At 44.6% G+C, this 27485-nt stretch overlaps 1 protein-coding gene across 6 annotated transcripts in view; it reads right to left on the bottom strand.

The window, feature by feature from the left end:
- Window positions 1–1933: 1933 nt before the first annotated feature.
- LOC106583499 (plasma membrane calcium-transporting ATPase 1) overlaps window positions 1934–27485 on the bottom strand; it is a 156675-nt gene continuing 131123 nt past the window's right edge. For 3 of the 6 annotated variants that reach the window (XM_014167746.2, XM_014167744.2, XM_014167743.2), the window contains 2 exons: window positions 15077–15259; window positions 1934–3067 (listed from right to left, as the gene is read on the bottom strand). In XM_014167746.2, coding sequence (XP_014023221.2) covers window positions 2831–3067; window positions 15077–15259 — 420 coding nt within the window. In that variant the 3' untranslated portion in view covers window positions 1934–2830. Of the gene's footprint in view, window positions 3068–10557; window positions 10769–15076; window positions 15260–27485 lie in introns of all 6 variants that reach the window. The other 3 variants (XM_045705778.1, XM_014167745.2, XM_045705779.1) reach the window with 2 other exon arrangements.

Here is a 27485-nt window from a genome sequence, read left to right as displayed (position 1 = left end):
TATCGAAGTAAGTAACCTAGATATGAAAATAAGGTTGAAAATATGGCAGTAGTACATCAATAGCACATATCTTGTTGAGGGCGTCACACTCTCTGTCACAGAGTTGGTGGTCGGAGTGGGAGTCAGCCCAAGTTTAAACTCTCTGTACCATCATTTAAAACAACGACATACACCACTGAATACAGGAGCTCTTATGTTGGATCAACATCTCTGGTTGTATCGTTTTTTTTTCTTTTTAGAGTATTCCTCTTCTTGTTAGGCCATTATCTGTGGTTGGTGGGTTGGTTGGTAGGTGGGTTGGTTGGTAGGTGGGTTGGTTGGTTGGTAGGTGGGTTGGTTGGTAGGTGGGTTGGTTGGTAGGTGGGTTGGTTGGTAGGTGGGTTGGTTGGTAGGTGGGTGGGTTGGTTGGTTGGTAGGTGGGTTGGTGGGTTGGTAGGTGGGTTGGTTGGTTGGTAGGTGGGTTGGTGGGTTGGTAGGTGGGTTGGTTGGTAGGTGGGTTGGCTGGTTGGTTGGTTGGTTGGTAGGTAGGTGGGTTGGTTGGTAGGTGGGTTGGTTGGTTGGTAGGTGGGTTGGTTGGTAGGTGGATTGGTTGGTTGGTAGGTGGGTTGGTAGGTGGGTGGGTGGGTGGGTTGGTAGGTGGGTGGGTTGGTTGGTAGGTGGGTTGGTTGGTTGGTAGGTGGGTTGGTTGGTGGGTTGGTTGGTTGGTTGGTAGGTAGGTAGGTAGGTTGGTTGGTAGGTGGATTGGTTGGTTGGTAGGTGGGTTGGTTGGTAGGTAGGTAGGTTGGTTGGTAGGTGGGTGGGTGGGTTGGTAGGTGGGTTGGTTGGTTGGTTGGTTGGTAGGTGGGTGGGTGGGTTGGTAGGTGGGTGGGTTGGTTGGTAGGTGGGTTGGTTGGTTGGTAGGTAGGTGGGTGGGTGGGTGGGTTGGTTGGTAGGTGGGTTGGTTGGTAGGTGGGTTGGTTGGTTGGTTGGTAGGTAGGTGGGTGGGTGGGTTGGTAGGTGGGTGGGTTGGTGGGTTGGTTGGTGGGTTGGTGGGTTGGTTGGTAGGTGGGTTGGTTGGTAGGTGGGTTGGTTGGTTGGTTGGTTGGTTGGTTGGCAGGTAGGTGGGTTCATTGGTAGGTGGGTTGGTTGGTAGGTGGGTTGGTTGGTAGGTGGGTTGACCCTAGAGGACATGTGGGGATGTGTTGTGTCCCTATGCTAGCAGGCTAGCCTCTAATGGTTGCATCTCCCAGAGGCATTGTGGGAGAGATCGATAGTCCTTTGTCACTCTGAAGCAGACACAGTGACACTCGATAACGACACACACAGTCAAGCTGTAGCTAACAGGAACAAGCCCAACGCCCTTTCGTCAACAGTGAAAAAAGAGCTGTACATTTGCCTTGTTAAGGTACAGATCAGAATGTATTCATTTTTTGTTTTTTTTATATGTGGAAAAAAGGAGTGACAGACTAAAGAAAAAACAATTACCCATTTCTGTCTTATACACAGGAAAAGGTAGGTCCTAACCCCGACAAATAATGACTCCCAAAACCATCTCTAAATTCCCATTATATTTAACATGGCTGAAACATGGATCAAATACGTTATGCATACTAGAGAGGGAGACTCGGACGTTCTTATTCTTACTCCATATTGAGGCAGTATCGTAAGCTGTCAACTTCCTCTTAATGGGCTAGGGAAAACCAGAACCCTGATTGGATGAGATGAGGTCACATGGTCTTGCTATGATCCCACTCCACAGAGAGGGGGTTCCTTCTGGCTCTAGCCTGCTGCTGGCTTTTCTTTGAATGTGTTGTTTTAAGTTAATTCACTTTTCTGTTAATATAGACTAGCATCCTTTGTACTTTCCTTCCATAAAAACAGGAGAAATCATAATAAAATCATGTCAAATGGACCCAGAAGAACCAAACTAAAGTGAGAGATGTTTAGACGGTTGAACCTTCATCATTGAAAATATGTAGTTTATCAGAATGAATGAATACATGGGTTCCTGGATTGAACTGCATAACCCATTAGTACATCTTGCTTCAAAACAGATCCATTGCATACACACTGTACAGTTAAAACACAGATTGAGAAATGGAGTGGAAAAACTTAGTAGCTGAAAGCTGTTAAATCACATGGCCAATGTTCATCTGATCATCAAATCAGCTTGGAGCTGTGTTGAAGAGCCTATAAAGCATATATACTGTTATGTACACATACATTAATGTACACATGGATATACTCTAAAAGTTCTGTGTCAGTTAGTGTATGCAGGGTGTAATAAGCACGTACAAGAGGATAAACATGTTGTGTTTCAGTTCTGGGCTATCTGAGGTTAAAATAAAACAATGAAATGTTACAGGACAAAAAAGAAATTACATTAAAACTCCAAAGATGGACAGTAGGACAGGCTACAGCCTTCGACAGAGCAGATTGGTGGACCCCACATGGCCCCTCCCACGCATGAGTTTGGGGCGCGATGTGATTTGATGGTCTACATGTCACTCTGCTGCACATACTTAAAGGGCATACACACCACAGTCAGTGCCAGCCCATGGGAATGGCAAGGTGGGGTGTGTGGGTGGGGCAGGTGAGAGGTAGGTGTAGGGTTCAGGAAGTGGAAGAAAGAGGAGGCGGAGGAAGAGGAGTAGGTGAAGAGGGGCAGGTGAAGAGGGGTAGGTGAAGACGGGGAGACACTGGGACCCCTTGCCTGCTCTGGGTGTACCCTCTGTGGGATGAGGGGCGTACCGCTTGTCCTCCTGGTGGTGGAAGTGCAGGAGGGTAACCAGCCGGCCAACAGGGGGAGATGGACAGAGCAGAATGGAAGAGAGGAGAAGAGAGGAGGTGATCAGCAGGAGGCCTCGTGGCTGACATCTGGAGCTTCTTCCCCCCCAGAGAAGGAGCTGGGCATGTGCTGGAACTCCACCTCATCACTGCTGCTCTCATCGATGTCAGGGATCCGCGCCTCTTCCTCAGACAGGGGAACAAACTCAGGGTGGGCCATGAAGTTATGGATGGAATTTTTTGATTCTCGGTTCTCTAGCCCCGGGTAAAGAGAGCTACGGAACGCATTTACCACCTTAATCTGTTAGAGAGAGGAATTTGGGGGCAGGGGGGATAGAGAGATTGAGGGATGGAGGAAGAGGGGCAGTGCAGAGAGAGAGAGAAATAAAAATAGCAGTTAGTATGAGGGTCCTGGCTCAGTCTTCCTGTGTTGATGGTGATGAGAGGAGGCAGGCAAGCAGGCAGGCAGGGGATTATGGGTAATCTGCTAGGGGGTACAAAGGGTGGTCAGTGAGAGTTGAGAAGTGAAGTATTCTGGGATGGCAGTCTTGATCACTTGCCCGATCATCAAATCAAACAGCAGGCAAAAGGAAGACACACAGGAGCCACGAAACCCCCAAATCAAAAACACACAGTCAACTACAACATACAGTATGACACATGAGGGTGAGTGGAAAATCATGAGCACTGCAAAACAAATACACAAAAAAGCATTAACACTAAAACACAGTACAATATGCAAACAAACCGTGAAAATAAATACCAACATATGAGCTGGGAACGCATGATAATGACGGTGTACGGATATTGAGCAAGCAACGGGACAAAACCCACACAGCTACTTAATTCTACAGCACACCCCCCAAACACACTGACAAATAAAGACATCATGCTATCTGAGGCAACACGCTGCAGGTTCTAATCACCAGCCTACACACAGCTACAGTACAGCTGGCTGGCAGCATCTCAATGTTCTATAATGAAGACAGGGATGGAGGGTTGGATGTTGTCTGTTGGGCTGTTTGGTTGGCGACCAAAGATGAGTCCAGTTCGGGTTTATTTTGTAGGAAAGGCAGGAGTGTGGAAAGGGACAGAGGATGAGAAGAGAGGGAGGAAGGCAGAGGACAGAAGATAAGAAATGTAAAGTGGTGAAGAGGGAAAAGGATGAACGGTTGATGCTGCAATAAAACGAACATGCACTTCATACATGTACAATAGACACACACCTTCTCACTCACAAACACCTACCCTCTCACCTCACAAACACACACCTTCTCACCTCACAAACACCTACCCTCTCACCTCACAAACACACACCTTCTCACTCACAAACACCTACCCTCTCACCTCACAAACACACACCTTCTCACTCACAAACACACACCTTCTCACCTCACAAACACACACCCTCTCACCTCACAAACACACACCCTCTCACCTCACAAACACACACCCTCTCACCTCACAAACACACACCCTCTCACTCACAAACACACACCCTCTCACCTCACAAACACACACCCTCTCACCTCACAAACACACACCCTCTCACCTCACAAACACACACCTTCTCACCTCACAAACACACACCTTCTCACCTCACAAACACACACCTTCTCACTCACAAACACACACCCTCTCACCTCACAAACACACACCCTCTCACCTCACAAACACACACCCTCTCACCTCACAAACACACACCCTCTCACCTCACAAACACACACCCTCTCACCTCACAAACACACACCCTCTCACCTCACAAACACACACCCTCTCACCTCACAAACACACACCCTCTCACCTCACAAACACACACCCTCTCACTCACAAACACACACCCTCTCACTCACAAACACACACCCGTTCACTCACAAACACACACCCTCTCACTCACTCACAAACACACACCCTCTCACTCACTCACAAACACACACCCGCTCACTCACTCACAAACACACACCCGCTCACTCACTCACTCACAAACACACACCCGCTCACTCACTCACTCACAAACACACACCCGCTCACTCACTCACAAACACACACCCGCTCACTCACTCACAAACACACACCCGCTCACTCACTCACAAACACACACCCGCTCACTCACTCACAAACACACCCGCTCACTCACTCACAAACACACCCGCTCACTCACAAACACACCCGCTCACTCACTCACAAACACACCCGCACCCACTTCTAAAGCTGATGGTACTCAACACTTTCTACAGTTCAGAAAAAAGGAATGTGAACTCCACCACAACGAGAGTGGATATTATTTTCTCTCTAACTACTTGTCTGTATCTAACCTCCCACCTCACCATCTACTAAACTACAGACTGATGCATCATGTTAGACCAACACAGCTACTCTGATCAATGTGTAAGACATTTACAGCCCATCTCCAGCCCATGCCTGTCAGCCAGCCAGGCAGGGGCAGGACACAGTGTGTGTGGTGTGTCAGCCAGGCAGGCAGGCAGGGGCAGGACACAGTGTGTGTGGTATGTCAGCCAGGCAGGCAGGGGTAGGGCACAGTGTGTGTGGTATGTCAGCCAGGCAGGCAGGGGTAGGACACAGTGTGTGTGGTGTGTCAGCCAGGCAGGCAGGCAGGGGCAGGACACAGTGTGTGTGGTGTGTCAGCCAGGCAGGCAGGGGCAGGACACAGTGTGTGTGGTGTGTCAGCCAGGCAGGCAGGGGTAGGACACAGTGTGTGTGGTGTGTCAGCCAGGCAGGCAGGGGTAGGATCAGTGTGTGTGTGGTGTGTCAGCCAGGCAGGCAGGGGTAGGACACAGTGTGTGTGTGGTGTGTCAGCCAGGCAGGCAGGGGTAGTTAAGAGGAACTGACAGGCGTTCTGCTACAGGCCTGTGAGGAGAACACAGAGTGTCACAGAGTGAGAGAGAGAGATGACTGTGCAGACACCCATACATCAGAGGTGTGAAAATGAGCACTGCTGGCTGGCAGAGGCACTGTGTGTGTGTGTTTGTGTGAGAGAGTGAGTAAGTGAGAGAGAGAGGACCAACAAAAATGGAAAAGGGTCAAATCCAATAATTTACATTTCCACAGTGTTCTTTGGCTTGATGATACTTATTATGAACAGAAATTTGCTCAATTTTGGTGGGCTGTATGTAGCCTATCCAATCAGCATCCAGCCTCTGTGTTTATACTTCTTATTCCAGGCAGGCTTACCTGGCTGTGTGTGTTTGAGAGAGTATTGTGATGTCGAACAAAAGCATTTCCATGCCAGGAGGAAGGAAACACACACACACACACACACACACACACACACACACACACACACACACACACACACACACGATTCACTCCTTTGGTCTGTTGTTACCCTGTAGTCAGAATGGCGAGAGTCCTGAGAAGAAAGGGACACAGAGGAGAGGAAAGACAGACAGACAGATGATTGGGATAGGATGGAAATATACAGCAGGGAGAGAAGCAACAAAGGTTCTGAGCGAGAGATAAAGGAGTGAAACATGGAGAACAGTATGAGAGAAAACAGCAGAGCTGTGGACTCGAGTCACAAATATGATGACTTGCAACTCGACTTTGACAACATGACTCATGACTTAACTTGGACTTGAGCCTTTTGACTCGACTTGATACCCTCCCCAAGCCCAAATATTAAAAATGATGCTATTAAAAAATGTGTGCAGCGCATCAACTCTTCATTTAACGGATTACAGTTTGAATCGGACAGCAGCCAATCAAATTGTGCCAACTGAGAAAAAGTTGCGCGTGGCAGTGCAGAGGAACGTCGGTGGGTGAATTCAGTCGGAGCCCTTGGAAAGATGATTATGATTATCACCCCAAATGATTATTTTCGGATATAAAGACGATGCTGTATCAACAAAAAACGTATTGCAACTCGCAAAACATGCAGGAAGAAAATTACAGACGGAGGCGCAACAACTTCCAACTTTGTTCGACATTTGAAGCTGCACAAAGAACGGTAAGTCGTGGCTAATATAGCCGACAGCTATATATAACTTTGCTTTAAATCAATGAGCCACACAGTCAGTCAGTGCGGGAACGTGATCATTGCACCCAAGATTGAGCTACAACTGGCCAGGCAGTTGGTAGCCTAAACCCTGCCTGATGTTACTGCTGTTCCTGAAACCATTGACATACGTTAGCCTACTGTAACCACACACAGAGTGAGTGCAGAGTGTGTGTGCGAGAGAGAAGGTTGGGCGATTGTGTACAAGCCTACATCGCCCGATTGCGCCCCATAACGGGGGTCTTTCTCATGGCTACCCATGTATTTCCATAGAACTATAATGTCTATTTGGAAAGTAATAAAATATATATATATATATATATATATATATATATATATTAAAGCATTCATGATTTGCATAAATGTAATATACTAACTCTTACTCTTGTTAAAAATATGAAATGGTATTACATTTGGTGAAGAGCACATTATGACTTGTTTAGGACTCGAAACTCAAAGTTTAGGACTTGAGACTTGACTCGGACTTGCCTGTCTTGACTTGGGACTTGAGTGCTAAGACTTGAAACTTACTTGTGACTTGTAAAACAATGACTTGGTCCCACCTCTGGAAAACAGAGAGTGAAAGATGGAAAGAAGAAAAAGAGGTAAAGGGTGGGAATCAGGGCCTGCAGCTGTTGGATTACAAAAAGGGAGCGAAAGGAGAAAAGGTCACGGGTGAAAAAAAGAGGTGATCACCTTAAACGACCACATTCTCTAACTGTGCGCATATACTGGGGATACGGGTCAGAGGTTAAAGGTGACATCTCGACAAAACAGTTTTAGTCCTTAAGCTATTTTAAGTCCACTTTGTACCGTGTTTGTGCTGCCACAATGTTGTGTTGCTCCCATGCTGATTTGTCATGTGTTGCTTCCATGCTGTGTTGCTGTCTTAACTCTCTCTTTATGTAGTGTTGTGGTGTCTGTTGTCGTGATGTGTGTATTGTCCTATATATTTATTTTTAATCCCAGCCCCCTTCTCCGCAGGAGGCCTTTTTTCCTCTTGGCAGGCCGTCACTGTAAATAAGAATTTGTTCTTAACTGACTTGCCTAGTTAAAGTAAAAAATATTGGTTAAATGAAAAATGAAAAACAATGTATGTAAAGAGGTTAATGACTTATTTCTATAGTTATATATTTTCCATATTCTTCAGTCCTAATCGTCTTTTCTTTTTTAATCATATTCAGAGTTTTCTCAGACTTTAGTCAGCTTTGTAAATCTGTTGCATGCACCACGTCTTCCATTCCTCCAGAACTTCAGTGTGTGACCAATGACTGCAACTCCACCTCTTTAAGCCCAGGGTTTTAAGTCCTCATATATGTGTGTGTGCTTGTGTATTTTTCTGTGTGTACTGCTCTGTGTTCCTAAGTCTTCTCGTGTCTGTCTGTGTATGTGTGTTTGTATGTGCGTAATGTACATGTCGGTATGTGTGGGTGTATTTTTGCGTGTTTTCTGTCTCAAAGTCCTCTCATATCCATCTGATCTCTGTGTTCCTCTCATGTGAGTGTTTTGGCGGATGCCAAGATACACCAATGTACCGCAGGCATCCATAACCCTTTTTACATAGATAGCCATATTTCTCCCACAGTTATCTTTTTTCTCCATAAATCTCTTTTAGTGAGAGAGCATGCTGTCATGGTGGAATAAGTCAGCACTGGGGTCGCTTGCCAAGCCTTAAAAAAAAGAACATACTGAGGGATAAGTTCTCCCTGAATAGCGGGACTGAGAGAGAGGGAGGAGAGAGAGGGACAGATAGGGAGGAGAGAAAGGGACTGAGAGAGGGGGACAGAGAGTGAGAGTTTCTAAATCCTCTTGTTTATGTCTGTTTGTGTGTGTCTCTGTTTGGAAGGAGAGGCAGTGCGGTGTCGTGATGCGAGGAACAACACCCCTCTCCCCCTTTTCTCTCCTCTCACTCCCTCCCTTTAGCAAAGGGCAAGGTCACACCCCCATCCCCCAACCTTCTCCTCTCTCACTACTGAGCTCATCTCTCTTACGACTGCAGTCCATCACCATCCCCAGAACTAATGGACTCTCTATACACTAATAATACAGATGACTACATCACTTCTAGTCACAGAATCACTCACACAGTCATACATTCACTAACTCTTTCCCACACATGTTTTCTCAGGGCTGGAGATGGACATGGAGATGGCTGAGCTATCAGCCAATGAACTGGGACTAGATCTTTAAGGTTCCTTATGTGTCCTTAGTGCCAGTTGGAGAGAAGGTAGGAAAGACATGCTTTCTGAAGTCACAGTATGTAGCCACTGGAAGAAGAAAAGACTAACAAATACTAACACCACGCACACGAACCTGTCGCCAGCCAGCCAGCCAGACAGAGACAGAGAGACAGAGAGACAGAGAGACAGAGAGACAGAGAGACAGACAGACAGACAGACAGACAGACAGACAGACAGACAGACAGACAGACAGACAGACAGACAGACAGACAGACAGACAAGTGCAGAAGCAGCTCAGGAAATGGAGAGTGATGTCATTAGAAAACACAACTAACCCTTCACTATTAACCCTTGTGAGACCTCCTGGGCCCTGCCTCATAACAGCGTCTCAGATTAAAGCCTGTCCGCAGGATTGAACTGTTTTAGGTATTACCCTGTGTGAGATTAGCCTCGCCTGGAGTCAGAAGTCACATGGATTTAACTATTTTAGATTATACCCTGTGAGATTGTCCTTGCCTGGAGTCAGGAATCACATGGATTTAACTATTTTAGGTATTACCCTGTGAGATTGGCCTTGTCTGGAGTCAGGAATCACATGGATTTAACTATTTTAGATATTACCCTGTGTGAGATTAGCCTTTGCTGGAGTCAGGAATCACATGGATTTAACTATTTTAGATTATACCCTGTGAGATTAGCCTCGCCTGGAGTCAGGAATCACATGGATTTAACTATTTTAGATATTACCCTGTGAGATTGGCCTTGTCTGGAGTCAGGAATCACATGGATTTAACTATTTTAGATTATACCCTGTGAGATTAGCCTCGCCTGGAGTCAGGAATCACATGGATTTAACTATTTTAGATATTACCCTGTGTGAGATTAGCCTGGCCTGGAGTCAGGAATCACATGGATTTAACTATTTTAGATATTACCCTGTGTGAGATTAGCCTCGCCTGGAGTCAGGAATCACATGGATTTAACTATTTTAGATATTACCCTGTGTGAGATTAGCCTCGCCTGGAGTCAGGAATCACATGGATTTAACTATTTTAGATATTACCCTGTGTGAGATTAGCCTCGCCTGGAGTCAGGAATCACATGGATTTGGCCATTTATTTCCTGCCTATTCCTTTAGGTTGATCTGGCCTCACTGAGATGTCTCACCAGGGTTAATACATGCAGATCATATTAGGAGTTTGGAGAACTCCAACCCCACGATGCACTGGGAGAAGCCGTAGGAGAGATGCAAAGTGAACCGAGGAAGCAGGACGGTTTTTCTGTGTAGTAGCAAGGGGTGAGTAAACGAGTGCAGTACATGGAGAGAGAGAGGGATAATGAGTGAAAGAGTAGAAGAGAGAGAGAACTCAAGAATATGAGATGGAGAGGTAGAGAAAAAGTGAGAGACTTAGTTAGAGAAGGTAATCAGCAGGCATCGGCAGGCTGTGGTTGGGGTAATGATGGCCAATCATTCAAACAAACAAACAAACAGTCAGTCAGTCATGCATCATTCAGCATTCTGATTGGAGGAGAAGGAGGAGGCGGCAGAAAAGACAGCTTGTTGTTAACGGGACGCCATGGCGACCGCTCACTCACTGCCTGCAGTGGAGGAGGAAGCAGCGACGGCAGGAGTAAGAAGGGGCGGGGCCCCGGCAGAGTTGGCAGACAGGGAGGAAGAGGAAAGCCCTACGTGGGTGGGGCTAGAGACTGTTTTGGCGTCGTTGTGCTGGCTGACCACTGAGGGTTGGCGTCTCAATGCCCCCGGCACCGGAGCCTGACCCGTCTGGAACGTATAGACCACGTCCATCTGCAAACAACAGCCCACAGCACAGTCAGAGAGAGAAGAAAGGAGAGAAAGAAAGAGAGGGGGGTGGGTGAGGAGAGAGAGGGTGAGAGGGAGCAGAAGAGAGAGAAAGAGGGAGGATAAAAAAAAGAGAGAGAGAGGAGAGAGAGAAGAAAGAGAGAGAGAGAGAAGGGGAGAGATAGCAGAAAGAGACCCTGCATGGGCAGAGCAGAAACAATGGTTATGAAAATAGAGAAAATCCCCAAATTGTTAGTTGGAAGGGAGAGAAGGGGGGATTGGTGAAATTGAGGGACTGGAATGCTTGCCACTGAATGAAAGGGGGGACATTCTGTTGTGACAGAGGAAAGGCTGAGCGCACCGGTGGGAATGAGGGAGCGAGCGATGGAGAGAAACACAAAAGAAGATGGCAGACAGAGTGTTTCTACAGGCCACTGATAAGTTTGGTGTGAAGTCGTCCTCCTTTTCCCAATTATGTCCTGGTTGTGTTTGACTAACCAGCCGTACTCACAAATACAACCGCAGCGCACAGCCCACCAGGATTAGACAGGGGGAGGGAAGGGAGTCGTAGGGGGGGGGGGATAAGGACCCAATTAGCTCACTGCCTCTCTCAGTCACCCTCTTCCTCCCATCTCTCCGTCCTCCCCAGGAGAGAGAGAGAACGCTCTACTGCTTCTCCTCTCAGCACTTCCTTTATCAGTGTGATAGAGGGAGGAGGGGAGGGAGGAGATGAATAAGAACATTTGGCTGAGGAAATTGAACGTCGGAATGGGAATAAAAATCTGGAGCAAACAAAATAAACGACCTTGGGAGAAACTAATAAGGAGCAGCAATTATGGCGTTGTGTTCCAATGAACGAGGAAAATTTGTCAACATTAAAACATGTTAGTTAGTTCTAAATTTACACACAGTGTATGTAAATATACTGATAAAATCACAGTCTAAAAACTACACATACAACAGAGATTCTAAACTAGTCTTATTGAACCCAGCATATGAAATACCACTAACATAACAAAGACAAAATGTATATCTATTATTCTGGTCAATCAAATCGAAAGTCTTTCCATCATCAAGCATTAGAGTTAATATATAGTAGCAGAGGGAGAAAGGAAAGAGGGATAGAGAAGGAAGTAGAGAGATCAATCAATTCAAGAAGAGAGAAACAGAAAGAAACAGTGAGACAGAGAGAGTTGCATATTTCAGTTGAAGAAGAGGGTAGAAGGTTAGTCAGTTACATGGTGCGCAAATAGTATAGCCTTCTGGAGTGGGTGAAAGGATTAGAGAAAGAAAAAGTGAAAGAGAGAGAGAGAGAGAGAGACAGAAAGACAGAGGAAGAAGGAGAGAGAGACAAAGACAGAGGAAGAAGAAAGAGAGAGAGAGAGACAGAAAGAGAGGAAGAAGAAAGAGAGAGACAGAAAGACGGAGGAAGAAGAGAGAGACAGAAAGACAGAGGAAGAAGAGAGAGAGCACAGAGATAGGACTGGAGTCCGTCACAGGGATGAAAGAGTTAAAAATTGAACATTAATGTAGATATTCCGCAGACTGAGAGACTCTCCATCTAGGAAAAGCCTGAACTCTTTTTGACCCACCGTATGAGACGGACATATACGTTTACATCCAAATAACAACACAACAAACGAATCATCCTCTGCCCACTCTACAGGGGTTTAACTGCAGGCAGTATGTTGTTTCAGCATAAGCCATGGCTAATGACGCCCATATGGAGACAGAGGAATAGCCTCTGGACATGCTACGATCGGAGCTAGTTTATTCCTGTAGGAGGGGAACCAAAGCTCGTCTTCTGGAAACATCTCTAAGCCCACTTTATTGTAGCGCCACGGCCTAAGAATTCTGCCCCCCCCCACACACACACACACACACACACACTACATCTGTCTCGGCAGAAAGGACCCAACCTGGCTGATGCGTCACCCATTGTGGGGGAAAACGGGCCGTTCTAAAAAACATAGAGCGAGAGGAGGTATTTTAAAAAATGGGGAACACCCCAAAACTCTCCTTCGTATGCAACCGCAGAGAAGGACACCCTGTGGAGAACCCCAGGAGTTGACAGGTGTGTGTGTCCCACTACATAAAGCATTTGGAGACCTGGTGAAAAGCTCTATTTGATTAGTCTCTGGAGGGGCGGGAGGAAGAAAGAAAGAAAGAGAGACTGAAAGTCATCCATTACAACTTTCTCCATTAGATTATATAGAGATGTGTCTAGCTGTGTTGGTGGGTAGTGCCTCTCTGTCCCCAGGCCAGCATCCAGTGTGTCTGAGTCTCTAAGCGACCAGGCAGTATTTCCACTCCCCCAGTAAGACCCAGAGCTACTGACAAACAGCACCTCACATCCCAGGGCCCATACTCATAAATCATCTCAGAGAACGAGCGCTGATCTAAGGATGAGCTCCCCGCTATCCGTATGAACGTATTAATTTTGATCAAAAAGGCAGAACTGATCCTAGACCAGCACTCCTACCCGGCAATGCTCGATACATACGGCTCCTGGTTTCTCATCTCCCTCTGATATTACCCATCTGGATCCCAAACCACTATTGTAGGATTTACTGATATATAATTACTGCATCCCGTAGGTGGTGACATGTTACAGACAGAAGAGACAGAGCAGAGGTGACACTGACAGGAAATCAAACCAGATCCATCAGACCGTGTGTCACAGTTCCACTGTCAGGTTGTCATGAGGCCGCATTTCCCTCAGACAACAACACCCACCTGTCTGTCTTCACAGGAGACAGCAGCAGAGACATTTACGTTCCAGTCATTTAGAGAAAAACTTATTTAAACTCTTAAGTCTCAGAGAGACTTAGAATGACTGCATTCAAACAGGGAGTCTGAAACAACCACATAAGACCAGCACCATGTAAGATCTTCTAAAAAATACATACAGTACCAGTCAAAAGTTTGGACACCTACTCATTCAAGGGTTTTTCTTTATTTAAACTATTTCACTACTAGTATGTCCAGAGGTGTCCAGACTTTTGACTGGTACTGTATATAAACACGCACACACACAGATCATGGGCATTAATATGGAATTGCTAGAGACGTGACCCAGGTGTTCGTTCGATTAGTTTGATATTTACGGACACAACCTAGTCATTCGTTCTTTATGTTTGTTCGTTCATGCCTGCTGGCAATGTTCTTATCCCTTGCTTGCAAGCTAGCCAGCTAGCTACGGCTAACACAGTCACAACCTCTGCAGCTATAATAACAGCAAAATAGCTGTTTTCTATTGCCATTTCGAAAGATCCATAACAATGAGCTGATAATGGCCTGGCATAGCTAGAAAAGTTTGCCTTCTCATCAGGACACTCATCAACACTGACTGTTAATTGCAAGGAGATCACATTGCATATAAAACACTAGGCTAGAAGATATCTAAATAGTTTGTTGTTAGCAAACCTTCCAATATGACAACCAAATTCTAAAATACCTGATGCTGAAAACAGATGGTAAAACTAAAAATGTGGGAGGATTTTACAGCTTTAGTGGCAGAGGGGACCGGAGAAAACCATATTCATCACTCACCACGTTAGATCATCAGATGCTCCAAAAAAAAGATGTCTCTGCGAAAACAAATCAACGCTAGCTAGCTACGTTTTTTTCGTCATTGGACTTGTGTTTACAATGTATCCAATGTCAGTTTGTGTGGTTGTTGGTTTAGCTTTCTGTAACTTTCTGTATGTGTAGGCACATATTGCGTCATGATTTCAAGGTGTCCAAATATCTTTTCCAATTAACCCAATATATTTTCCAACTGTCCTGTTATCTGGTTTTAATGTCTATTCTAGAATGCCCTCCCAGCCAATTAGAAACAAGTATTAAACAATGCTGTGGTATTAACATAAGCACATATACATATATACCAATAAAAGCCCAGTAACAGTTATCAAAACAGTCATGGTAAAAGAAAGAGGTCCTCTTCTTCTATTTGAAAGGACCACTACACCTAGAGAACAGACCACTCCTCAAGAGAGAGCATCTCTGCTCTTATGGTCTTGAAGACCTTCTGTAGGTCTTCTCCCCTGTTCACTTCTTGATTCTGAAAAGCCTGGGGAGAGGGAGGGAGGGATAGAGAGGGAGAGGAGTACCCAATGCTCTCAACACCATTTAGATGGTCTTCTCCTCCTACAGTATACCTGTGAAACCCCTGGACAGGACTGGAAGAAAGCAAGGGAGATAGAGGGAGAGATGGGGGAACCTGCTAAGGCGAGAGCAGGTGATGGTATTTGAGGACTCCCCAGTGCGTATCAGACTGGTGATGGTATTTGAGGACCCCCCGGTGCATACCTGAGTCTGGATGCGGTTGAGGCCCCTGAACCAGAGGACCTGACCCCTACGGAGCTCCATCTCAGCGTGGTCGATCTCATCGTCCCCCTCATTCATCTCGTTTTCGGGGACATCCTCCTTATGGGTGCCGTGGCCAGCCTCCTTTAGGAACTTCAGGTGGTGGGTGGGGATGGCTGAGATCAGCTGGAGGAGAGAGAGACACCATGAGAAGCTTTCTTTATCTTTTTTTTCCTTCATTTTTGTGGAGTGGTTGAAAAACAAGTTTTAATGACTCCAACCTAAGTGTATGTAAACTTCCGACTTCAACTGTGTGTATAGTTATATTTTATATATAGTTATATTTTATATATATATATATATATATATATATATATATATATATATATATATATATATATATATATATATATATATATATATATATATACATACATACACACACACATACATACACACTATATATACACAGAATATATATATACACTGCTCAAAAACATAAAGGGAACACTAAAATAACACATTCTAGATCTGAATGAATGAAATAATCTTAAATACTTTTTTCTTTACATAGTTGAATGTGCTGACAACAAAATCACACAAAAATAATCAATGGAAATCCAATTTATCAACCCATGGAGGTCTGGATTTGGAGTCACACTCAAAATTAAAGTGGAAAACCACAATACAGGCTGATCCAACTTTGATGTAATGTCCTTAAAACAAGTCAAAATGAGGCTCAGTAGTGTGTGTGGCCTCCACGTGCCTGTATGACCTCCCTACAACGCCTGGGAATGCTCCTGATGAGGTGGCGGATGGTCTCCTGGGGGATCTCCTCCCAGACCTGGACTAAAGCATCCGCCAACTCCCGGACAGTCTGTGGTGCAATGTGGCGTTGGTGGATGGAGCGAGACATGATGTCCCAGATGTGCTCAATTGGATTCAGGTCTGGGGAACGGGCGGGCCAGTCCATAGCATCGATGCCTTCCTCTTGCAGGAACTGCTGACACACTCCAGCCACATGAGGTCTAGCATTGTCTTGCATTAGGAGGAACCCAGGGCCGACCTCACCAGCATATGGTCTCACAAGGGGTCTGAGGATCTCATCTCGGTACCTAATGGCAGTCAGGCTACCTCTGGCGAGCACATGGAGGGCTGTGCGGCCCCCCAAAGAAATGCCACCCCACACCATGACTGACCCACCGCCAAACCGGTCATGCTGGAGGATGTTGCAGGCAGAACGTTCTCCACGGCGTCTCCAGACTCTGTCACGTCTGTCACTTGTGCTCAGTGTGAACCTGCTTTCATCTGTGAAGAGCACAGGGCGCCAGTGGCGAATTTGCCAATCTTGGTGTTCTCTGGCAAATGCCAAACGTCCTGCACGGTGTTGGGCTGTAAGCACAACCCCCACCTGTGGACGTCGGGCCCTCATACCACCCTCATGGAGTCTGTTTCTGACCGTTTGAGCAGACACATGCACATTTGTGGCCTGCTGGAGGTCATTTTGCAGGGCTCTGGCAGTGCTCCTCCTGCTCCTCCTTGCACAAAGGCGGAGGTAGCGGTCCTGCCGCTGGGTTGTTGCCCTCCTACGGCCTCCTCCACGTCTCCTGATGTACTGGCCTGTCTCCTGGTAGCGCCTCCATGCTCTGGACACTCCGCTGACAGACACAGCAAACCTTCTTGCCACAGCTCGCATTGATGTGCCATCCTGGATGAGCTGCACTACCTGAGCCACTTGTGTGGGTTGTAGACTCCGTCTCATGCTACCACTAGAGTGAAAGCACCGGCAGCATTCAAAAGTGACCAAAACATCAGCCAGGAAGCATAGGAACTGAGAAGTGGTCTGTGGTCACCACCTGCAGAACCACTCCTTTATTGGGGGTGTCTTGCTAATTACCTATAATTTCCACCTGTTGTCTATTCCATTTGCACAACAGCATGTGAAATTTATTGTCAATCAGTGTTGCTTCCTAAGTGGACAGTTTGATTTCACAGAAGTGTGATTGACTTGGAGTTACATTGTGTTGTTTAAGTGTTCCCTTTATTTTTTTGAGCAGTGTATATACAGACACACTACATTACCAAAAGTATGTAGACACTTCTTGTCGAACATCTCATTCCAAAATCATCTCATTCCAAAATCATGAGGTCAGGGTTCTGTGGCTGAATACATATATATATGTATTGAACATTTCTGGGCAGAACTGAAAAAGCGTGTGCGAGCAAGGAGGCCTACAAACCTGACTCAGTTACACCAGCTCTGTCAGGAGGAATGGGCCAAAATTCACCCAATTTATTGTGGAAGCTTGTGGAAGGCTACCCGAAACGTTTGACCCAAGTTAAACAATTTAAAGGCAATGCTACCAAATACTAATTGAGTGTATGTAAACTTCTGACCCGCTGGGAATGTGATGACAGAAATAAAAGCTGAAATAAATCATTCTCTCTTCAATTATTCTGACATTTCACATTCTTAAAATAAAGTGGGGATCCTAACTGACCTAAAACAGGGAATTTTTTCCTAGGATTAAATGTCAGGAATTGTGAAAAACTGAGTTTAAATGCATTTGGCTAAGGTGTATGTAAACTTCCAACTTCAATATATATATTACACACACACTACATGACCAAAAGTATGTAGACACTTCTTGTCGAACATCTCATTCCAAAATCATCTCATTCCAAAATCATGAGGTCAGGGTTCTGTGGCTGAAATAGCCGAATTCACTAATTTGAAGGGGTATCCATATATATACACAAAGGTTAGTGGATTTTGCTATTTCAGCCACACCCGTTGTTGACAGGTATATAAAATTGAGCACACAGCCATGCAATCTCCATAGTCAAACAATGCCAGTAGAATAGGGAGGACCTTTTATACCATCATAAGAAGGTTAATGTCCATTTTAGTATTCCTAATTCTATGTCTCCAGTATACTATTAAAGAGCTCTGACCTGAAATGAACACCTCATCTGATATATATGTAAAAGCTCCAGTGGTTTTTTTTCTCACATCATATTTCTTGGCAGGCTATTACATGCATTAATAACTCTTCATTTGAATTTATATCGGTTCACTAACTCATAATTAAATTAAATTCACGGTTTGAAATGAATTAATTCAGTCCACACCCTGTAGTTCTATCAGTGATTAGTTCACCTTATCAATTCCCTTCAGGATCTGAAGTGAATACAGAGATCCTATCAAATGACTATAATTCTATGGTGTTGAATGGAGATACATATTCATGACTATTGAATGGTTCTATTTAATTATGTGGGGGCCAATCAGTTTTTCTTCATGTGAATGTTTCTAAGGCCTGGATTGGCTGAGCAGAGAGTTGACAAACCAGAATGCTCCAACACTGAACCCAACGAACTGAGGTTACATACCAAACGTCACCCTATTCCCTATATAGTGCACCACATAGAGAGGGAACAGGGTGCCATTTGGGATGCAGCCTGAAATAAACTGTGGTGTCAGTAAAATGATGGCAAACTTTCTTGCTGTACCATTCCTTGGGGTGGACGTAAAGATACTATGGTAATGTGATGCGGTGTGTATATTAGGTTCTCTTGTCTGCATTTCGAACATGGTACACTTATGTAATGCTTTAGCAGTAGTTATTGGGGAACATAATAAAAAAATACTACTAAATACTTCTAATTAATTTAGTCACCTCTGAAATATTATGCTTTCAAAAACTCCCATACACACAAGCAAGCACACACACACACCGCTCTGCAGTATACTATTTTAAAGAGCTCTGACCTGAAATTAACACCTCGTCTGATCTATATGTAAAAGTGCCAGTGTTTTTTTCTCCCATCATATTTCTTGGCAGGCATTAATAACTCTTCATTTGAACCTATAATCGGTTCACTAACTGATAATTCAATTCATGGTTTGAAATTAGTTAATTCAGTCCATGCCCTCTAGTTCGCCCAGTGATTAGTTTGCCTTATCAATTCCCTTCAGGATCTGAAGTTAATGCAAGGTCATTTCTCAGGCCCAGACTAAAGTCAGGGTTGAACACAGAGATCCTATTAAATGACTGTAATTCTATGGTTTTGCAAGCATGGAGATACACACACGTTATTTATCAATAACAGCTGGTGCGCGATGTGTAATATTAAGGTAGTCTCAAGGTATTGCTCGCCTGAGGAAGAGTACCTCATGATAAGCTGTAGACCACACTATCTACCAAGAGAGTTTTCAGCAATATTTTCGTAGCTGTCTATTTACCACCACAAACCGCACTAAGAACTCACTCAACAAGCTGTATAAGGCCATAATCAAACAAGAAAATGCTCATCCAGAAGCGGTGCTGTCACATGTGCAACCAGAGGAGAAAAAAAAAACTCTAGACCACCTTTACTCCACACACAGAGACGTGTACAAACCTCTCCCTTGCCCTCTATCCTCCTGATTCCTGCTTACAAGCAAAAACTAAAGCAGGAAGTACTAGTGACTCGCTCAATACGGAAGTGGTCAGATCACTTGGATGCTACGTGACAGGACTGTTTTTCTAGCACAGACTGAGAAATGTTCCGGGATTCATCCAATGGCATTGAGGAGTATACCACCTCTGTCACCAGCTTCATCAATAAGTGCATTGATGACATCATCCCCACAGTGACCGTACGTACATATCCCAACCAGAAGCCATGGATTACAGGCTAAATCTGCACTGAGTTAAAGGCTAGAGCTGCCGCTTTCAAGGAGTGGGACACTAATCCGAATGCTTAGAAGAAATCCCGCTATGCCCTCAGAAGAACAATCAAACAGGCAAAGCGTCAATACAGGACTAAGGGTGAATCCTACTCCACCGGCTCTGACGCTCATCGGATGTGGCAGGGCTTGTAAACTATTACGGACTACAAAGGGTAACCCAGTCGCGAGCTATCCAGTGACGCGAGCCTACCGGATGGGCTAAATGCCTTTTAAGCTCGTTTTGAGGCAAGCAACACTGAAGCATGCATGAGAGCACCAGCTGCTCCGGACGACTGTGTGATCACACTCTCCGTAGCCGATGTGAGCAAGATCTTTAAACAGGTCAACATTCACAAGGCCGCAGGACCAGATGGATTACCAGGACATGTACTCAGAGCATGCGTGGACCAACTGGCAAGTGTCTTCACTGACATTTTCTCCCTGACCGAGTCTGTAATACCTACATGTTTCAAGCAGACCACCATAGTCCCTGTGCCCAAGAAAGCGAAGGCAACCTACCTAAATCCTGGACTTCCTGACAGGCCGCCCGCAGGTGATAAGGGTAGGCAACAACTCATCTGCCATGCTGATCCTCAATAAGGGGGCCCCTCAGGCGAGCATGCTTAGTCCCCTCCCGTACTCCCTGTTCCCCCATGACTGCGTGGCCAAGCATGACTCCAACACCATCATTAAGTTTGCTGACGACACAACGGTGGTAGGCCTGGTCACCGACAATGATGAGACAGCCTATAGGGAGGAGGTCAGAGACCTGGCAGTGTCTCTACCTCAACGTGAGCAAGACAAAGGAGATGATCGTGGACTACAGAAAGAGGTTGTCCGAACACACCCCCATTCACATCGACGGGGCTGTAGTGGAGCGATTTGAGAGTTTCCAGTTCATTTGTGTCCACATCACCAACAAACTATCATGGTCCAAACACTCCAAGAAAGTCGTGAAGAGGGCATGACAACACCTTTCCCCCCCCCCAGGAGGCTGAAGAGATTTGGCATGGGTCCCCAGATCCTCAAAAAGTTATACAGCTGCACCAGAGGGCATCCTGACCGGTTGCTTCACCGCCTGGTATGGCAACTGCTCGGCATGCGACCGTAAGGCGCTACAGAGGGTAGTGCGAATGGCCGAGTACATCACTTGGGCCAAGCTTCCTGCCATCCAGGACCTATATACTAGGCGTGTCTGAGGAAGGCCCAATTCTTTCGAAGACTCCAGTCACCCAAGTCATAGACTGTTCTCTCTGTTCCCGCATGGAAACCGGTACCGGAGCGCCAAGACTACTGAACAATTAATCAAATGGCCACCCGGACTATTTGAATTGACATCCCCCCCTTTGTTTTTACACTGCTGCTACTCACCGTGTATTACCTATGCATAGTCACTTTACCCCTACCTACATGTACATATTACCTCAACTAACATGTACCCCTGCACATTGACTTGGTACCGGTACCCCCTGTACATTATTGTAATTATATATTTTTTCTTAACTATATTTTCTTAAAACTGCATTGTTGGTTAAGGGCTTGTAAGTAAGCATTTCACGGTATTCGGCACATTTGACAAATACAATTTTAATTGATTTGATGACTATTTCTATTTAATAGTTCTTCTTAATTCTGTGTTTGCCAGTTTTTCCGCATGTGACTGTTACGAAGACCTGGATTGGCTAAGCAGACAGTTGCCTAACCAGCATGCCCCAGCACTGAACCCAACAGACTGAGGCTGCAGCCCAAATATCACCCTATTCTTTATATAGTGCATTGGATAAAACAAACTGTGGTGTCGGGAGAAGGATGGTAAACTCTCTTGCTGTACCATTCCTTGGGGTGGAGGTATAGATACTGATGTGTGTGTGTTATGTTCTCGTCTGCATTTCACACATGGGACACTTATGTAACAAGTCATGATGACTCAAATTCACTTAGTCACCTCTGAATGGTTATGCTGTCAAAGACACCCACACACACAACCGCGCACATACTCACTGGAGGCCATCATCGTAGATGTAATGTTATAGGTTGATACAGGGAGACTGACAGTAGTTTGTTCTACCTGGTTTATAGAGATCTCTATCAATTCAATTCAATTCATATTCGGATGGGAAACAAACACAGCAAAAAAAGAAATGTCCCTTTTTCAGGACCCTGTCTTTCAAATATAATTCGTAAAAATCCAAATAACTTCACAGATTTTCATTGTAAAGGGCTTAAACACTGTTTCCCATGCTTGTTCAATGAACCATAGACAATTAATGAACATGCACCTGTGGAACGGTCGTTAAGACACTAACAGCTTACAGACGATATGCAATTAAGGTCACAGTTATGAAAACATAGGACACTATGGAGGCCTTTCTATTGACTCTGAAAAACACCAAAAGAAATATGCCCAGGGTCCCTGCTCATCTGCGTGAACGTGCCTTAGGCATGCTGCAAGGAGGCAAGAAGCCAGGGCGATAAATTGCAATGTCCGTATTGTGAGACGCCTAAGACAGAGCTACAGTGAGACAGGAAGGACAGCTGATCGTCCTCGCAGTGGCAGACCACCTGTAACACCTGCACAGGATCGGTACATCCGAACATCACACCTGCAGGACAGGTACAAGATGGCAACTACAACTGCCCAAGTTACACCAGGAATGCACAATCCCTCCATCAGTGCTCAGACTGTCCGCAAAAGGCTGAGAGAGGCTGGACTGAGGGCTTGTAGGCCTGCTGTAAGGCAGGTCCTCACCAGACATCACCGGCAACAACGCCGTCTATGGGCACAAACCCACCGTCGCTGGACCAGACAGGACTGGCAAAAAGTGCTCTTCACTGACGAGTCGCGGTTTTGTCTCACCAGGGGTGATGGTCGGATTTGCGTTTATAGTCAAAGGAATTAGCGTTACACCGAGGCCTGTACTCTGGAGTGGGATCAATTTGGAGATGGAGGGTCCGTCATGGTCTGGGGCGGTGTGTCACATCATCATCGGACTGAGCTTGTTGTCATTGCAGGCAATCTCAACGCTGTGCGTTACAAGGAAGACATCCTCCTCCCTCATGTTGTACCCTTCTTGCAGGCTCATCTTGACATGACCCTCCAGCATGACAATGCCACCAGCCATACTGGTGATTTCCTGCAAGACAGGAATGTCAGTGTTTTGCCATGGCCAGCGAAGAGCCCGGATCTCAATCGCATTGAGCACGTCTGGGACCTGTTGGATCAGAGGGTGAGGGCTAGGGCCATTCCCCCCATAAATGTCTGGGAACTTGCAGGTGCCTTGGTGGAAGAGTGGGGTAACATATCACAGCAAGAACTGGTAAATCTGGTGCAGTCCATGAGGAGGAATGCACTGCAGTATTTAATGCAGCTGGTGGCCACACCAGATACTGACTGTTACTTTTGATTTTGATCCCCCCTTTTTCAGGGACAGATTATTCCATTTCTGTTAATCACATGTCTGTGGAACTTGTTCAGTTTATGTCTCAGTTGTTGAATCTTGTTATGTTCATACAAATATTTACACATGTTAAGTTTGCTGAAAATAAACGCAGTTGACAGTGAGAGGACATTTTTTTGTTGCTGAGTTTATGTTAACATTGCCAAAGCCAGTGATGTAGATAATAAACAAAAGTGAAATAAACAATAGAAATGAACAGTAAACATTACATTCACAGAAGTTCTAAAGGAATAAAAACATTTTAAATGTCATATTATGTATATATACAGTGTTGTAACAATGTGCAAATGGTTAAATAAATAAACTTAAATATGGGTATTTACAGTGGTGTTTGTTCTTCACTGGTTGCCCTTTTCTTGTGGCAAGAGGTCACAAATCTTGCTGCTGTGATGGCACACTGTGGTATTTCACCCAGTAGATATGGGAGTTTATGAAAATGGTGTTTGTTTTCGAATCCTTCGTGGATCTGTGTAATCTGAGGGAAATATGTGTCTCTAATATGGTCATACATTTGGCAGGAGGTTAGGAAGTGCAGCTCAGTTTCCACCTCATTTTGTGGGCAGTGTGCACATAGCCCGTCTTCTCTTGAGAGCCAGATCTGCCTACAGTGGCCTTTCTCAATAGCAAGGCTATGCTCACTGAGTCTGTACATAGTCAAAGCTTTCCTTAAGTTTGGGTCAGTCACGGTGGTCAGGTATTCTGTCACAGTGTACTCTCTGTTTAGGGCCAAATAGCATTCTAGTTTGCTTAATTTTTTTGTGAATTCTGTCCAATCTGTCAAGTAATTATATTTTTGTTTTCTCATGATTTGGTTGGGTCTAATTGTGTTGCTGTCCTGGGGCACTGTGCGGTCTGCTTGTGTTTGTGAGCAGAGCTCCAGGACGAGCTTGCTTAAGGGACACTTCTCCAGGTTCATCTCTCTGTAGGTTATGGCTTTGTTATGGAAAGTTTGGGAATCGCTTCCTTTTAGGTGATAGTAGAATTTAATGGGTGTTTTTTGGATTTTGATAATTAGCAGGTATTGGCCTAATTCTGCTCTGCATGCATTATTTGGTGTTTTACGTTGTACACAGAGGATAATTCTGAATACAGTCTCAATTTGGTGTTTGTCCCATTTTGTGAATTCTTGGTTGGCGAGTGGACCCCAGACCTCACAACCATAAAGGGCAATGGGTTCTATAACTGATTCAAGTATTTTTAGACAGATCCTAATTGGTATGTTGAATTTTATGTTCCTTTTGTTGGCATATGTCATGACGTTGGCCTGTGGGTAAGGTTTATGACCCCCCATAAATACCTTTCTCCCTTCCCCTCTCTCTCTGACCCTACTGAAGGACTTTTGAATAGCCTTTGTTAAATATAGAGAGTCTGGGAACATCAAACAAGTTGGGGGAAAGGAACCATATTTAGGTAATAGAACCAGTTGGAAATATACCAGGTACTTAATGAGTATGGATGTCAGTTCGGTTGTCATCTGAGACATTATGACTGATGATGACAGGACGACATAAACTGTACCTGGGAAAGTCTACACATTCTAGTTATCAAATTCACATGGAATTGTTATGCAATTTAAATGTTGGATATTGAAACTGTTTGTCAGGAGATTAAATGTAACTTTAGCTTCTAAATGAGAGAATTGGGTTTTCATAAGGAAAGAGCCCTGACCAATCAGTGGCCCACCCCTGTGAAGAGACGGGTTATAAACGATGAAACACACCCTTCTCCCCTCGCCACTATATAAGCCAGTGCAAACTGTTCCTCAGCCTGTTCCGGGTACGTGAGGTCTGCAGCCTCTGCGTTTAAAGGACTCACATGTCAAGTACAGAACTAAGCCAACCTCAGCGTGAGCTTTGGTTGTGAATGGTATGAACTTTGAACCTATTCACTACAGAAGTGATACTTCGTAGCCGTTGAGTTAGCAGTGGCCGCTGTAAACGTGGGCTAGGAAAGGACGGATGGCGTATCCAGTCTAACACACGACGAAGATACTAAAACGTATTCATTTTACCACCAGTGACATTCTTCCGAGGACAGGAAGATCTCTGTTGGCCAACATCGCCAGCATCTACGACCAACCTACCGAAGCGCAGCTCAGAGTAAATATTTATTGCATTTTCCTTTTCCAAATGGGCGGTAATTTAGAATGCATACGATACTGTATTTAAAATGGCATAGCTGCTTCCTCTGTTCCTCAGTCTTCCCGCTCTTTCATTCAAGCCCAACCCCCTTTCTTTGTATAACAAGCCGCCATGCCGGTTTAGCCCACTAGGACACATTCTCCTATAATTTCCTTGTAACCATATCTGTTTGTTTTGCATTTCTGTTTAATTATTTAGTTTAGTAAATAAATGATTTTAAGACAATTGATGTATGGATGACTCATAGCGAAGACTGGGTTCGTGCAGATAACCAACAATTTACGACGTTTGGAATGAGACTAACGTGAGGTAAACTAACACATCATTAAAGGAGGCTAATCGATCAGATATTATAATATCTGAAAGTTATATTAGGAAAATTATAACTTTGTAATCTGAATATTTTCCTTGGTGCCCCGACCTCCTAGTTAAGTTACAGTTACGCGATTAATCAGTTTAACCGCGTAATAATAATTACAGAGAGTTATTTGATAAACATGTCTTTCGTTTTAATGATGCCAAAGACACGACATATAGAAGGCCCTTCTTGCCTTGTCTCTCAGATCGTTCACAGCTTTGTGGAAGTTACCTGTGGCGATGATGTTTAGGCAAAGGTATGTATAGTTTTTTGTGTGCTCTAGGGCAACGGTGTCTAGATGGAATTTGTATTTGTGGTCCTGGCAACTGGACCTTTTTTGGAACACCATTATTTTGGTCTTACTTAGATTTACTGCCAGGGCCCAGGTCTGGCAGAATCTGTGCAGAAGATCTAGGTGCTGCTGTAGGCCCTCCTTGGTTGGTGACAGAAGTACCAGATCATCAGCAAACAGTAGACATTTGACTTAAGATTCTAGTAGGGTGAACCCAGGTGCTGCAGACTGTTCTAGTGCCCTCGCAAATTTGTTGATACATATGTTGAAGAGGGTGGGGCTCAAGCTGCATCCCTGTCTCACCCCACAGCCCTGTGGAAAGAAATGTTTTTTGCCAATTTTAACTGCAGACTTGTTGTTTGCGTACATGGATTTCATAATGTCGTATGTTTTTCCCCCAACACTATTCCATCAACTTGTATAGCAGACACTCATGCCAAATTGAGTTGAAGGCTTTTTTGAAATCAACAAAGCATGAGAAGACTTGCCTTTGTTTGGTTTGTTTGTTTGTCAATTAGGGTGTGCAGGGTGAATACGTGGTCTGTCATACGATAATTTGGTAAAAAGCCAATTTGACATTTATTCAGTATATTGTTTTCACTGAGGAAATGTGCACGTCTGCTGTTAAGATAATGCAGAGGCTTTTTCCAAGGTATCTGTTGACGCATATCCCACAGTAGTTATTGGGGTAAAATTTGTCTCCACTTTTGTGGATTGGGGTGATCAGTCCTTGGTCCCAAATATTGGGGAAGATGCCAGAGCTAAGGATGATGTTAAAGAATTTAAGTATAGCCAATTGGAAGTTGTATATTTTATAATTTAATTGAGGATACCATCAACAACACAGGCCTTTTTGGGTTGGAGGGTTTTTATTTTGTCCTATAGTTCATTCAAGGTAATTGGAGAATCCAGTGGATTCTGGTAGTCTTTAATAGTTGATTCTAAGATTTATATTTGATCATGTATATGTTTTTGCTGTTTGTTTGTTGTTATAAAGCCAAAAAGATTGGAGAAGTGGTTTACCCATACATCTCCATTTTGGACAGATAACTCTTCTTGTTGTTGTTTGTTTAGTGTTTTCCAATTTTCCCAGAAGTGGTTAGAGTCTATGGATTCTTCAATTACATTGAGCTGATTTCTGATGTGCTGTTCCTACTTTTTCCATATTGTATTTCTGTATTGTTTTAGTGATTCACCATAGTGAAGGCGTAGACGCAGGTTTTCTGTTTTTGGTTGGACAGGTTTCTCAATTTCTTTTTTAGGGTTTTGCTTTCTTCATCAAACCGTTTGTCATTGTTGTTAATTTTCTTCGGTTTTCTGTTTGAAATTTGTAGATTTGATAGGGAAGCGGAGAGGTCAAATATACTGTTTAGATTTTCTACTGCCAAGTTTACACCTTCACTATTACAGTGGAACATTTAGTCCAGGAAGTTGTCTAAAAGGGATTGA

The sequence above is a fragment of the Salmo salar genome, chromosome ssa22 (genome assembly GCF_905237065.1).
Source record: "Salmo salar chromosome ssa22, Ssal_v3.1, whole genome shotgun sequence".
NCBI classification, from domain to species: domain Eukaryota; kingdom Metazoa; phylum Chordata; class Actinopteri; order Salmoniformes; family Salmonidae; genus Salmo; species Salmo salar.
Note: the sequence above shows the minus strand (reverse complement) of the source record. Positions and strands in the feature narration are given on the sequence as shown.